Here is a 15,178-nt window from a genome sequence, read left to right on the forward strand (position 1 = left end):
ACACACAGTTATTTACTTTAAAATTACAATTGCACAAAATAGTTTGAGAAAGGGGTATAAATCTACTCACATAAACTGATCCAAAATTTTCACATCTGAATTAAAGTATTAATATATAATTAATCATTTTTCTTATTTATGACTTAGTAAAATTATATGAATTAGTAAAACCTGTATAAAAACTAAAATCCACATAATTCAGGAAAATATAAGGAAATAATATGTCAAAATAAGCAACATCATCACCTATAATGTTTTTTGTTTGAAGTGCTAACACTACAGACATCAATATGTAGAAGATATTAGACAAATACAGCGTCAACTCTGAAAATTAACACAGAACAATGTTTGCAAAATATATTTAATTATACGGTTATAAAGAACTCTTCTCCCCTCATATGGATATATGGTATATATGGGGGGGGGGGGTGTATAGAATATGTGGTTTAAACTATGAAATAAAAAGTGCATGTATGTTTTTGTATGAGTTGAGGGTAGGGGCTTGCCCTTTGCCCTATCTTAATGCCATATACAAATACTGCTTAACATCATCTGGGTAACAGTACTGGTCCAGATTAGCAGCATCACCTCAGCGGTATATCAAGTACCCCCCTTCTTTACTTTCCAACTGGACAGTCTTCCACACATTTTCCCATCTTTTCCTCCTCTTCTTCTTCTCTACTCTGTATTACTAAGCTTAACGTTCACCCAAACTAATGTTTACAAGAGATGGTAGCACTTGCATAAGCTGTGAACATTAACTATGCCTCAAGTATGATTTTTTTCTCAACTTTGAAAGCCTGACAATTTTGATAGTAAAGAAAAAAGAGTAGGAGAAAGTGAGCAAGAGCTAGGTATGTTCCCTTTACACAGAGATATATATAACTTTATACAGTGTATTTATTGAGGAAATACTAGTAAATAACCACACGGGCCATGTGTAATCTTTTTCATGTGACCTGTATCATCAAAAAGATGAAAAACCTAAAATGCTAGGTTTATTTATTAGGCCTATTACATTAATTCAGACACCTATAAAATTAAAATGGAACTAGGAAGCCCTCTTTTTTTAAAGAAAATAAGTCTAATAACTGTTTAAAATGTATTAGTCTAAATTCCCTTCTAGATATCTTTCACTTTAGAATATACATAAATTCACCAAAACAAGAAAAGGCTGAAAGCAAGTTTACCTTCAAATCTACACTGCCTATCATAAAGGAAGCTCTTGATAGGCAGGTGTTGAAATCATTCAGAATAGACTACAGAAACATTCAATAACTGTTGACTAATTGGCCTCCCTATTTTGAGTTCTCACTTCAAAACACTATGCATGCTGCCATTGGAGTTATCTTTCAAAACAATAAAAATATGATCATAGCTTTATCATATCTAAACCTTTCAATAGCATCCTATTACAAACAGAACGAAGCTAAAATGTCAAATATACTGGACCCCTACTCACCAATCTATTCTCATTTCCTGTTATGTTCCATATTTTACCACACATCAAGTGCTAACAACCATCTGATGCTCCTGGTCAACAAGACTCAATTCTTCAAAATTAATTTGTGTCACTTTCTCTGTAAGTAATTCCACACTTCAATGACTTAACAATACCCATAGTAAATTAGAATACTCTCACCTCTGCATTACTTCTCATATATTTCTATATCTCTCATATACTTTTGTTGTTATATTACTATGTTTCTGTACATTTATCGTCTCATCCATAAGACACAAATTTTGTACCCAATCTAAACACAAATCCTAACAAATGTACCTATGTATATTAACTTTTAATAAATTGCATACATGTACAACTATATGCTATAAAAGATATAAAAACTGAATAAATATATAAAAAATAAGTAGTAGTTCTATTTTCTTCTCAAATCCCAATGAAGTGCTGTGGAAGTGGCCCTCTTTGGAGATCAGTACATTAAATTATGAATTCCCTGAAGGCAAGAAAGCATGTCTTATTCATCTGTGTATACCCAATACCTCGAACAATACTTGGCATATAAAAGATGGTCAATGAAAATTCGTGCTGGCCAAAAGAATAAACTAAATAACTAAACATTTTTAAATATTATTTTAAAAAAATTTTTGACAACAGTGACCTTAATTTGGTGATTCAAAATAAACAAAGTGGTTAACCATCAGTGAAGGTTCCACAGCAAATTAAAGAATATATAATGCTTTCAATTATAAATATTCCGTAATATCAGAAAGAATATGACTTTAAAACCAATGAAATATAATAAAAGACACTCAACAAATACTTACTGAATGAACACTTGCAGACCAAGAGCTGAAAAGTATAACTTAATCATTTTACAGCAAAATATGGATGAATTTCCTAAACAAGACACAAATGCGCAAACCTTGCATTCTAATAAACTTAATTTCATTAAAATGAAAAATTTCTGTGGATCAATGGATACTAATTTAGAAAAGACACTGCTTGTCACATTTATAACCAAAAAGAATTAGAATTCAGGAAAGACCAACTAATTCCTACACATAAGAAAAAAAGACTGGCAACCAAATAGAACAATTAAAAGATCATTTGAATCTTCAATTAAATCACAAAAGAAAAATCCAAAAATGTAAAAATAAATGTGAAATATGCTTAACTTCATTAGTAATCAGGGAAAACAAGGTTAAGACTAGATGAGATATCATTTCACACATATCCAATTGACAAAAATTGGATATCTGATAATACCAACTGTGGTAAATTAATACAACTACTTTTGAAGGAATTTAGCAATGCAACTAATATAATAAAAAAGCTGAAGTTGCCAATTTAATCAGACTCTCCATGTTGTAGGGATCAAGGATTGTACTTTTATAAACGCTTTCCAGGTGATTACATCCCAAGAATGAGAACTGTCCTAGAGAAGCTCTGACACACATGCACAAGAAAAGAAAATGCATAAAACTGTTTACTGAAACTGCAGTATAGCAGCAAAATATGGAAACTCAAATGACCGTTGAGAGGAAAAAAGATAAATTTCATATATTTATATAATATAATCATCAACAGTAATTAAAGTGAATGAACAAAACCTTGTATTAATATAGATAAAACTCTACAAAAACTGTGAAGCAAATGTTGGGTACCACAATACAGTACAATAACATTTACGTAACACTAGAAACCTTGGAAAAGAACACCATATATATTTTATAGACAAACACATTGGCAATAAAGGTCTCAAAACTACTCAAAAAATATCGTGGTAGAAGTTGTTACCTCTGGGTAAGAGAGTCAAGGATAGGATGACAGAGGTGTGCACAAGGAACTTCTACGAGATCTATAATGATTTGTTTCTTATTAAAAAGAAAGTATTGTAAAAATGACAAAGTTAAGCTTCAACAAATCTGGTTGGTGGTCAATAAACAGGTATTCCTTATATTCTCTACACTTTAGTGCATGCTTAAATTTTTCATATTTTTTAAAAGAATTAGAAGGCTATTGCCTAAGACAAAGTTCCCAGGCTAAGAAGTAAACCTGCACTGAATACATTTTAAAGCAGAGCTCTATATCAAGAGGCAAAGGACACAGTGCTCTATCACAAAGAAACAACGCCACCCCTGCCCTTTATCTCTCACTATAGGCCAATGAACATTATTCCAAGGTCTGTGACAAGAGTAAGTAAATTCTGGAAAGCATTACTTTCGAGGAATACTGTAGTCATAAAGAGAACAAAATTAAAACATGATGGTTTCTGACCCTGAGTTTCTTATATTTGAAATTGTTTGAAATATAGAAATTCAACAAAAAGAGAGACACAGATTGAAAATTTCTAGGAAAAAAAATGCCATTATGTAATCTGGATTAATATAATCATGAATCTGAATGCTGCAGTTTAAATATATAAACCCCAAAAAACAACTTTTTAAAAATTTTGTTATACATCTTCAAACCTTAGACCTTAATATTTTTAATTCCAGAATTATTAATGGCTTTCAGTCTGCTTAGAATACTAAATGATCATACAATCTGCAAAATATATTTCTAGAGCAATGATTATACCTTTTCATAGATGTACACTATTGAGTTTCTCCCATTTATAGAATTCATTGTGTACTACCCTAAACAATTTCAACATTCAATTAAACATTAACAGGCAAAAAGATTTTGTCTAGTCTAAAACTGTAGGAAATGGATAGAGAATACAATTTCTCTTTTTGATATCTATTTACATTAGGGAATTTTATATATTTTTTTTAAGTTTCCTGCTTGTACTTAAGAATAATTTATTTTTGCCTCAAAGTTACACATTCAACACTCAATCAGTTTCTCTCTTTTTTTATGGTAAACAGTAATAAAATTGGAGGACTTTTTTTTTTAATCGAATAACTAAAACCAAGAAGTTTCTATTTTACAATATACTGTCTTGTTTTATAATAGTTAAACTGTTTTTCTTTACTCATTGAAATATCTAAAGAATGTGAAGACAAAGAAATGTGCAAAATATTAGGCAATAAGAGAAAGAAAAGGAGATGTAAGAGTATTAATAAGATAACAATTGAATAACTTGCATCACAATTATTCTTACCTACCTTCTCTAAGGCAGTAACACTTTTTGTTAAAAACATCTATAATCTCAGTGACAATTTTTATTTTATAAATTATAAAAGGAAAAAATTATAAAAAGTACTTACATTGAATTTAATTATATCATAAATCAAATATCTAGGAACAGCTTGTCCATTTACTCTGTCAATAATCATTTCCTTGAAAGAGAAAAGAAGATTCTTCATTCTTTACTAGCAATTTAATTTGACTGAAATATTACACACAGAAAACATATAAATCACAAATACACAATTTGATGAAATTTCAAAATGAACACACTCAAACCCAGATCAAATCAATACTGTCGGCACCCCAAAATTTCCCATTATTGAAATAAAATCACACAATATCTCGTTATATTTTTATATTTGAATTTCTATGCTATATTTTGTTTTATGTCTGAATTACTAAGTATCTATTATAATAAAAAGATAACAAATTTTAAATTCCAAATCGCAGGTACGTTTTAAAAATAATTTTGTCTTCTGGGTATCTACTCAAAAAAATTGAAAACATTTATTCTTAAAGATACATGCAACCTGATGTTCACTGCAGCATTATTCATGGTGCAGCATTATTCATGACTGGATAAAGATGTGGTATATACACAATGGAATATTATTCAGCCATAAGAAAAAATGAAATATTTCCATTTGCAACAACATTTGGATGGATCTTGTGATAATCATGCTAAGTGAAATAATTCAGACAGAAAAAGTTGAGAACGATATGATTTCACTCATATGTGGAATAGAAAACTTAAAGCAACAAATGAACAAGACAAATAAACAAGAGATCACAGACACATAACAGTTTAGTGATTACTGGAGGGAAATGGCATGGGAGAAGCTAGATGAGGGTCAAGGGGGTCAAATATATGGTGATAGAAGAAAATTTAACTTTGGGTGGTAAAAACACAATGCCATATACATATGAAATACAGTTGAAATCTATATGATTTTATTAACCAACGCCACTCCAAATTTAATTTTAAAAATTTGGTTAAATCATTATTGCTTTAAAATGTCAAACCACTATGTAATGCATCTGAAACTAATAAAAAATATTGAATGTCAACTCTAATTAAAAAATAATTTTTTAAAATCATTTTTGCTTTATATTTTGTTATATAACAATTATTTTTATCACAAAATCTATAATGGTGCCCTTATTATAGATACTATCTCACATGATGCACATGGTCTTCCTTGGTTCCATGTCCATCTACTATGATCAAAGAAAACAAAAGAATATGATATCAGAGCCATTAAATGAAAAAAATACTTAAATTCTGCACTCCAGCAGAAAAGAGATATAGATAAAGGATGATTACAGATATCATACTATATTTTATAAAATCTTAATTCTTATAATACATTAACCTAAAATTACTTTATTTTCCTCATATTCTTCTGAGGAAACTACACAGGGTCTTTGTCTCATTTCATGACAGAAAATCCACAATCATCTAAAATTACAAAGAACAATGATTTAGGACAAATATATTTTATCCTATTATCAATTAATTTCTTTCTCAAATATGTATTTGTTAACCAATATGCATTTATTTATGATTACTGTCTCGAACCCAACTCTTGACACAATTTATATCACTTTCATTAAACTGTTTAATGAAATATTTTCATTTAAATACTTGTATCTGAGAATTTTATGAGCCAACAAGGTGGTACCAATAATAGGTTTCAATTAATTATTCTTTTCAAGACTGGGTGGATGGAAATTAAGTGGCCTTCCAGGTCCAGATATCAAACATCACAGAATTTCCCTCCTTAATTACTTGATGAAATGAGCAAAATATCTTTAATTATTAAACAAAAGCAAAAAAAAAAAAAAAAAAGATTGCCAGCAAACAAAACAAATAAAAAGGAATAAACAAATGAGTAGGCTTTAAAAATAACAGCACAGAAACTGCCAAGATTCTGGTAAAACGAAAAGGCACAGCAAGTTTCAGCTCTAAGCCTACTGAACCCCCAGAAGCCCTACTTGTAAAATGGCACAAATTCTTGATGATTATCACTATTACATTCAAATATAGACAGACACAAACTCAGTGGTTTTTCTTGTTTTTTTTTTTCCTGTTTTCTGATTTGTTGAGTAATAAAAATAGCAGAACATTCTTTCTGTTCCCAGACTCCATTCTCAATTGGAGAAATAGTCTGAGCATTATTGAAATAAAATAAAATAACTGAAGAAAACATTTACCAAAAGCTTTTAAAGAGAACGGAACCCAGGGATTCTAACAAAGATCCAATACCTAGGCTGAGTTCTTTCCAGTGATCCCCTCAGCACAATGTCCTCTTCTTCACATCTGTCACTGTTGCCCTAGGCTACAGAAAAGTAGGTATACATAAAATATCTAAGCTTAAAACTTAGAGGAAAATTGGAACCTTTGTATACTGTTGGTGGGATTGTAAAATGATGCAACCACTATGAAAAGTAGTATGGCAGTTCCTTCAGAAATTAAAAATAGAACTACCATGATCCATTGATCTCACTTCTGAGTACATATCCAAAGTGCTGAAAGCAGGGTCTTGAAGAGATAGTTGCACACCCATGTTTATAGCAGCATTATTCCAATAGCTAAGAGGTAGAAGTAACCCAACAGATAAATGAATAAATAAATGTAGCATATATGTGTGTGTCTGTATATACATATATACTTTTACATATATATAATTTCACTAAAACGGCTTACTATAACAGTATTCCATATATTCGGAAGTTGAGAGATAGAAGACACATCAAAAAACTATAGTGTCTGAGGTGAAAAATACTATGGTTGGAATAAACAGCAATTTAGAACTACAGAAGTAAAGAACAGTGAACTTCAAGACACAGCAATAGAAACTATTCAAAATAAAAAGAGAGAAAAATATGTTTTTTTAAACTAAAAGAACATTAGTAGTTAAATCTCCAAAAGGGGCAAGAGCAAAAATAATGGCAAAATTTTTTCTACTTTTGATGAAAATTGTGAAAGATACTCAATACACCCCAAGCATACAAAACTTGAAGATTACACCAAAGCATATCAACTTTTTATCACTCAAGATCTTGTTAGAGATTACTCCACGGTCTTTGAGTATTAAATGTCGCTGTGAAGAAGTCTGAAACTTGAATCCTTCATTACAGGCCCCACCAAAACATACACACACACACACTTTTTTCTCTGCATCTCTGACTTTCCCATCCTCTGTTCTTTTCCATATATTCTATTCCCTTTAGTTAAGACCCCAGGCATCCATGCTTCTGCTTATTCATTCAATAGTTTTCTGAGCCCAAACTATGTAGTAGGCATAGCTCTAAGTGCTGGATAAATTAAGCATACAGTCCTTACCTTCAAAGGTCTTAAACAGAGTTCCAGAAAGAGGAAAATATATAAGGGGCTAGGTACAATAAAGAGTTGCAGTTTTAATGGCAGATGGCCACATAGAATGGTCATGTAGCTAATGTCTAAACCAGAATGCTTCTGAGACTGAAACAGATTATTATTAATAACTATACTAATGCAACAAGTGTATACCTATACTATTCTGGCCTAATAAGAACATATGTTATTAAGGTTAAGAGGGAGTAATTATTTCTACTTATAGAATCAGAAGAAAGGTATGATAATAAGGTATGTGACCCATTAGTTCAATCTTGAAAAATATAGGAGGTATTTTTTAGCAGGATGGTGGATGGATCAAATGGTATTACAAAAGTAAGAAAAAAGATGGTTTGGGATAAACTGTCCGAAGCCCTTAAAGGAGGAACTTATGGTTCAAGGGCTCACGATCAGAAATGACACTAAAGACAGTGGCTTGGCCCAGGTATAAAGAATATTATGTTGAGTAGTTTGGCTTTCATGCTATAGGCAATGAGGACCCTTTTAAGCATTTTAATGAAAGGAAGTAATTAACTGTTCTCTGGAAAACCTATGGGTCTTCAAACAAAGCACACCTCAAAGGTAACTCATTCCTTAAAATCCTTTCAGATAAGATCTACCTATTTTTAATTATCATAGTTCGTTCTAGGTGATGAAATGTTCTAGAATTCACAGTAATAGTTGCACAATCTTTTCAATATACTAAAAACCATAAAATTTTATGCCTTAAAATGGTGAATTTTATAGGATGTTAATTATATTCCAGTTTTTCTAAATCAAACTAAATTTTTTTAAATGCTAAAATCAGTTCTTCAGAGTGAAGGAAAATGATGGAACTCTAGATACACAGCATATATTAAATGTCAGCTCCATATATATTGATTATGCAGGTTCTATAAATACAGGCACGACAAAATGACTAAAAGGAAGTGTATCACATGTTAAAATGTAATCTACTCCTGATAGTTGAATTTTTCTACTTTATAACATACAGACTTTCTAAAACTTCAAAAATGAGCATGCATATTCCTTTATAAAAAATTAACAGCTAAAAAGACATGGCATTTTTCTAAGATTTTTGCTATTAACTTTAATGATTAACTGCCATATTCTCCTTTCAGCCTCAATATAAAATTGATTGAATTTCACTGATTTGTTTCATGTGAATTAATTTCACATTTCTAAATTCCTATTTTCCACATTTTGTGGGTCAAAGAGTATCATTTAGAGAGCAAAACAAAAGCTTCAGTGCTCACATCTGACAGCCAGACAATTAGGTAGTTTTGAGTTATTCTTGGATTTGAAATTTTACAAAAATGATTTACAAATGAAAATGTAGAAGAAACAGAAAACTACAGAGAACTGTTTTAATTAACTAACTGGAAAAATAGATATGGCAACTATAATTCTGGTCCAAGTAAATTGACATCATGAATCACACTGCTATTTTAAAAGCTCACAAGTCTATTATGCTGCACTCAGTTATTCGAGTTTAGGGTGAAAATAAATAGTATTGCTAAGTTAAATCTGCAGATGGTTAAATATCTAATTTTTAAGCTTTATTTCCTACCTGGAATACCCTCAGCCCAGATCCGACAAAAATTTCTTTCTATAGAAATCTTTCCATATCTGATGCCAATTCCTCTATAAAACATGTTTAGTTCCTAAATAACTAAATGAAATTTCTTTCAACCCTAAACCTCCACAGACCTTGCTTTAAATACTGATCTCCAAGTTATTGTTTTATTAATTACCAGTCATTCTCCACCTCTACCCAATGAAATAAAATGTCTCAAGGGTGATATCTCCTCAACCTTCTAAAAATGCCTACACTCTTGGCATAGTAACTTGAATATGACAGGCACTCGAAAAATATATACATATCAGTTCAATTATAAATTATACTCAATGTTTACAAATGTTTTCATCCTATTAATTACAATGCTAAAAAACTGCATCTTAAATAAAATAAAGGTAACCAAAACTAAAATTTTCTTGTTGTTTCTCTGCACTAACTAGAAGAGCCACCGCAATGGCCACGCGGTTTATGTTCAGCGCAATCCCAGGGGTGCCAATCACATCAACTATGAGGAGAATGGCACAGCCTGAAGACATGCAATGAACACTTCCAACTTTATGCAGTGGCTCTGCCAACCACAAGGGTGTGTGCACACATATACACATGTACACACACACACACACATACAACTACAAAAGTTTATATGTATATATGTATATAGTTTTTATTACAAAATGATATTTTGCTACACATCTTGTCACACAAATGAAAATTTACATACAGTACAGATAACTTTGTTTTATAACTCTATAATTACTCTTTGTTCAGTCTCCTTCCAACTAAACTACCTTCTTATCGTCTTTGTAACTTCAGTACCCAGCTGATAGTCATCCGGGGCTCCTGCCATCACTCATTATGACCCATCTAATACTTTCCTTGATCTCATTTCCACTGCTCTTCTTCACACAACCTCAACCTCTCACCCACTCTATCTAGGTCACATCCTGAACCTTCTCATCACCAAAAACTATACGTCAAACTAACTCAAACATACTATTCTCCAATCATAGTCTCCTATCTTCTGGAGACTATGCTCCAATATTTAGTTGGTAAATAAAAACAAACATAAGGGATAATGACAACAAGCATTCAGGTCACTTGAAAAGTGGTATTCCCTCTGTTAAACGAATACATATTTTGTTGATGTGATTTTAATTGGGGTAATTCTATCATTGAGAGTTTAAGTGATTATCTGCAAGCCACTCCCTACTGTCCCAATATCGGTATAAACCAGAAACAGAGGAGCAAATTTCATCTTAAGACAGGAAGTATTCCCACATAAATTCCATAGAATATTAGACAAACATAATTCAATCTGACTCAGAAAAAGGGTTCAATGTTGAAGAAAGTGAAGAAATTTTAAAGAAGGGAGTAGTATCCCTGTAGAAAAGAGACCTGAAGTTGTGAAAAGTTCTAAGAAATATGTAGAGCCCCTTTTCCCTACGAGGAAAGGCAGTTGGAGGTATGGCAGGGAGATAAACCATACAACCAAACATAGCAAACAGAAAGGTAAATGGCCTGGAGACTAGCCTACGAGAGATTATTCAACTGAGAAAAATATAAGCTTGTTAGTATAAGGATGTGCACATAAAATGTAACATTCTAATTTAGCCTAGCTTCTCAAATAGACTATTTACCCAAAAGCTAAAGAAGAGAGTAAAATCTAAGTGGCAAACTTTGGAATAGCCAAGAGACTGAGTGTACGGGACTGTCAGACATTAAATTTTATGCTGAAGTCATAGTATTTAAATAAATCTGAAATGATCACTGGAAGACTAAAATATTAATGAAATGAAAAATGAATCAGGAAAGAAACAATAATATATTTAAAAAGCCAGTATACAATAAAAATGACATATCCAATTAAAAAGGAAAAATAATTAGCTGAATGGTGTTGAGGCAACAGTTTAGACTGCTGGAAATAAATAAAACTGCACATTATCTTATTCTACTTATTGAACTGTATTTCAGATAAAGCAAATATTAAAATACAAAATTAAACCACAGAAGTACTAGAAAAAAGTATTCAAATTCTAAAGTAAAATTAGCCCCATTTTTTTTGAGCCTTTTCTTAAAATGATGCAAAAGCCAGATATTAAAAATCAAGCGGTTTATCATTTTACCTACATAAACTTAAACATGTGCCACCAAAAAAAATCAGAAGTGAAAATGCATTTTTCAAAATGTGTCATAAATATCCCCAATAAATAAAATCTTCTCATAAATCAGTATGAAGAAAGATAAACACCCAATAGAAAAAAAATGTATAAAAGATGTGAATGGACAATTCACAGAAGAAATATAGTAACTTATAAAGAAGTAAAAAAACTTTAAATCTCATTAAAAATTCACATAAATGCAAATTAAGATGTAAACATTCATTTTACAATGTGCCAGACACCATTATCAGCACTTTATAAACTATCCAATTTAGAACCTTCACAACAGAACCAAGAACTAAATACTGTTACTAGCCTCACTTCACTACAGATGAGGAAACTGAGAAAATTATATAAAGTCCCACATATGATAACTGATGAAGCCAATAAGGCACCATCAGTTAGAGTTAGGGCTCTGACTCACTGTTATATGTTCATTAAAATAGAAGAGTCTCCTTCGCCAAATTAGAAAATATTAAATTTTCAAAATCCAGTGTTTAAGACAATATACAGGTCCTTTACATATGGTTGGTAGAACTGCACATGTATTCATACTTTCTGAAAGTATACATGCCAATATGTAAAATGGGCATGCCCTCGAATCCAGCATAGTAAAAACAGTATAGCCTATTGCTACCCCTTCCCTGGGAGCACAACTCCCCTTGCATGCTACTGTCACTCTTCCATGGGTCTATAACTCAGGCAAGGCCCTATGGAGTCTCCCCTGGGACTGATAAATGGCTATTGAAAGAAGAAATTATCTTTCTGCTTGGACTGCAATGTGGTTTGCCTGCCAAGTGGCAAGAGCCTTCATGCAGAATAAGACCAGGCAAGTAAAGCAAAGAAAGAGAGAGAAAGACAGAGCCTGGTCAATATCATATGACTCCCCAGGTCCAGACTAAAGCAGGCCAAGCTGAAACATAATTATTTGTGCCAATCTAGTTCTTTTTTTCTTCAGTTACTTTAAGGTTAGACTTCAGTTACTTGTAAAGAAGATTCTAAATGCACATTATAATCACATCTCTAAAAAACTTCTTAATTATAAAATTTAACAACTGTGAAAGGAAAAGGTATAAGGATATGCATTCGAGTTTATCTTATAATAGAAAAAAACTACAAATATCAAAATGTCCACCAAAAGAGGACTGGTTAAGAAAAGCATAGAACTATTTCTCAAACTTGCCTGTTAGAATCAGATAACCTAATCCCTGGGAGAATCTAATTCTTAGGTCTAGGATGGGCTATTGGGATGGGTCTTATTTTTAACAAGCATTCCCTAAATTTTTACAATCAAAACAGTTTGGAAATCCCAAATTATGGCATTTACATATATATAATGGTATATCGTTCAGACACTTATGAGAAAGTTGTCCAAAACAAATGGCTAAGTGAGGGTAAAAAAAAAAAAAAAACAAATTACAAAACCATCTAACATTTGGTTCTTTTCAAAGCAAAATTGTATAACTATTCATGTGTGTACATATTTGACCAGAGCAGTCATTTTTACCAGGGTAGAGGTACTCGAATCTTACTGGGACTAAAAGGGGTCCCAACTTCCCTAAAAATTCTGATACACATTCTGTTTAAAAGAATCTATGCTGTGAGTCGCTATTATTAATATGAATGTGTTACATCTCTCAAGAGCAGTCTGAATACTCTGACACAGCAAAAACTCTGGAAATGTTCATCAAAACGGTAACAGAAGTTACTACAATGGCAGGAGTTCAGATGATTTTACTGGCTTGTTTGTAATGTTTTGTATTATTTAGTTTTATTTATAATGAAAAATTTTTGGAATTGAGGAAAAGAAAGCTATTTGCATAAAAGAAAGTTAAAGCATTTTTAATCAAGCACTTATATGATTATTAAATGCAGATTTTCTGAAATGGAAAAATTATTGTCATCTTTCAAAATTCAAATGTAAAAGTACAGTGGTTGCTTTCAAAGGTATGATTCTCTTTAATCAAGAATTATTGGTCCATATAGCTAAAGAGCCAAGGGAAAATATGATGTCATATCACATAATTAAAATTAAACTGCTAAGTAAAAAAATAAAATGTCTTTTTCAACATGAATTATTTTATTTTTTTAATCACAAAGAACAAAAAAAATTAAGATTTAATTTTGCTCACTCTCATACCGAAGACGATTAAATGACAGTAAGCGCAGGCAAGAGATAAATGGAATTAAACATCTCAATAGAAACTAGATTCAATTCTTTACATGTCTAATTAAAAAAAAAACTGTTTATGAGATTCAATTCTAAATTCCTATTGATTAATAAAAATACAGACTTGCAAGAGAAAGAAAAATACAATGTTTAGTTTTTTTAAAAAAAAAGGATAAAATATGACTTACCCCATCCAAGAGAGTGTTTGATAAATGTATACGGAGATCTTTACGAAACGGAAATTCCAGATTTGAAACATGAAATACTGAATTATCCCTATCAATCATAAAAACTTCATTTGTGCCATCAATCAACATCATATACCTGTAAATAAAATATTAAAATAGTATTATTAACAGTATTCAAGAACAAGGTCGTAAGAAACATTAAATTGTTTTTCCTTAGACTTATAATAATGGAATGTTCACTAGATTCCCAGCCACACCCCATCATTCAGATTAAAGTACCACAAATAACAAATAATCTGTTAAAAAACATTGTTTCTTATAAAAAACACAAAGTATAGAGAAATCAAAGTTTTTGTGGAGACAATGAATGTGATGTTCAAAAGCAACTTTATGAACAGTCTTAGGAGAGACTAGTTCTCTAATTTTTATTAAATGTTAAACATTAAAGTTTATAAAACACATCAACACACATATATGCAATTAACCACATTTTACAGGCTCAACAACTGTGCAAATTAGGTATTGCTCTCTCCACTTGCAGTAGGGGAAAAAAAAGTAAGTTATTTGCAAACAGCCAGACCTCAAACTATCCAATACTCTTTCTACCACACTATAGTTAGCAAAACAGCCCTTCTCTTCAAATCAGAATTACAAATAACCAGATATCACCATTTCAGGTACAATTCTCATTCATTACTATAAAATTAAAATATTTTTAAAGGAAGCTCTTGAAAATTTCTATTAGCCCTTATCTTCTTAGAGCCAATCAATACATGTAGGAATTCATGTAATTTAAAATGCATTATTCTTCGAATGGTCAAATTACCATCATTGATTCCTATCAGTAGGTCATCAAGAACAAAGCTCTACTTCACATCATATATAAAAATAAAATCCAGGTGAGTTCAAGTTGAGGAAATTACAGGTTGATAAACAATGCTACCAAACAGATAACGGGCAAGATTAGGAGTGAAAATGGAGACCATATCCAGGTACTAAACTCTTCAAAAAATAAGAGAAAACTGACAGCAAGAAATCAGTAAGTTAAAACACATGCGCTTCAAAGGAAAAGAATCATTTTAGGTTTTTTTGGCTTGTTGTTAAATGAA

The 15,178-nt window shown here is 31.2% G+C and overlaps 1 protein-coding gene across 2 annotated transcripts in view; it reads right to left on the reverse strand.

Moving 5' to 3' along the window:
- The window catches only part of RNGTT (RNA guanylyltransferase and 5'-phosphatase), a 235,902-nt gene that overhangs the window by 151,352 nt on the left and 69,372 nt on the right, over nt 1–15,178 (reverse strand). For both annotated transcript variants that reach the window (XM_036220097.1, XM_016140623.2), the window contains exons 9-10: nt 14,070–14,205; nt 4,675–4,746 (exon numbers count right to left, since the gene is read on the reverse strand). In XM_036220097.1, the coding sequence (XP_036075990.1) occupies nt 4,675–4,746; nt 14,070–14,205 (208 nt within the window). The remainder of the gene's footprint in view (nt 1–4,674; nt 4,747–14,069; nt 14,206–15,178) is intronic.

This window comes from Rousettus aegyptiacus, unplaced genomic scaffold (assembly GCF_014176215.1).
Source record: "Rousettus aegyptiacus isolate mRouAeg1 unplaced genomic scaffold, mRouAeg1.p scaffold_m13_p_1, whole genome shotgun sequence".
Lineage (NCBI taxonomy): Eukaryota > Metazoa > Chordata > Mammalia > Chiroptera > Pteropodidae > Rousettus > Rousettus aegyptiacus.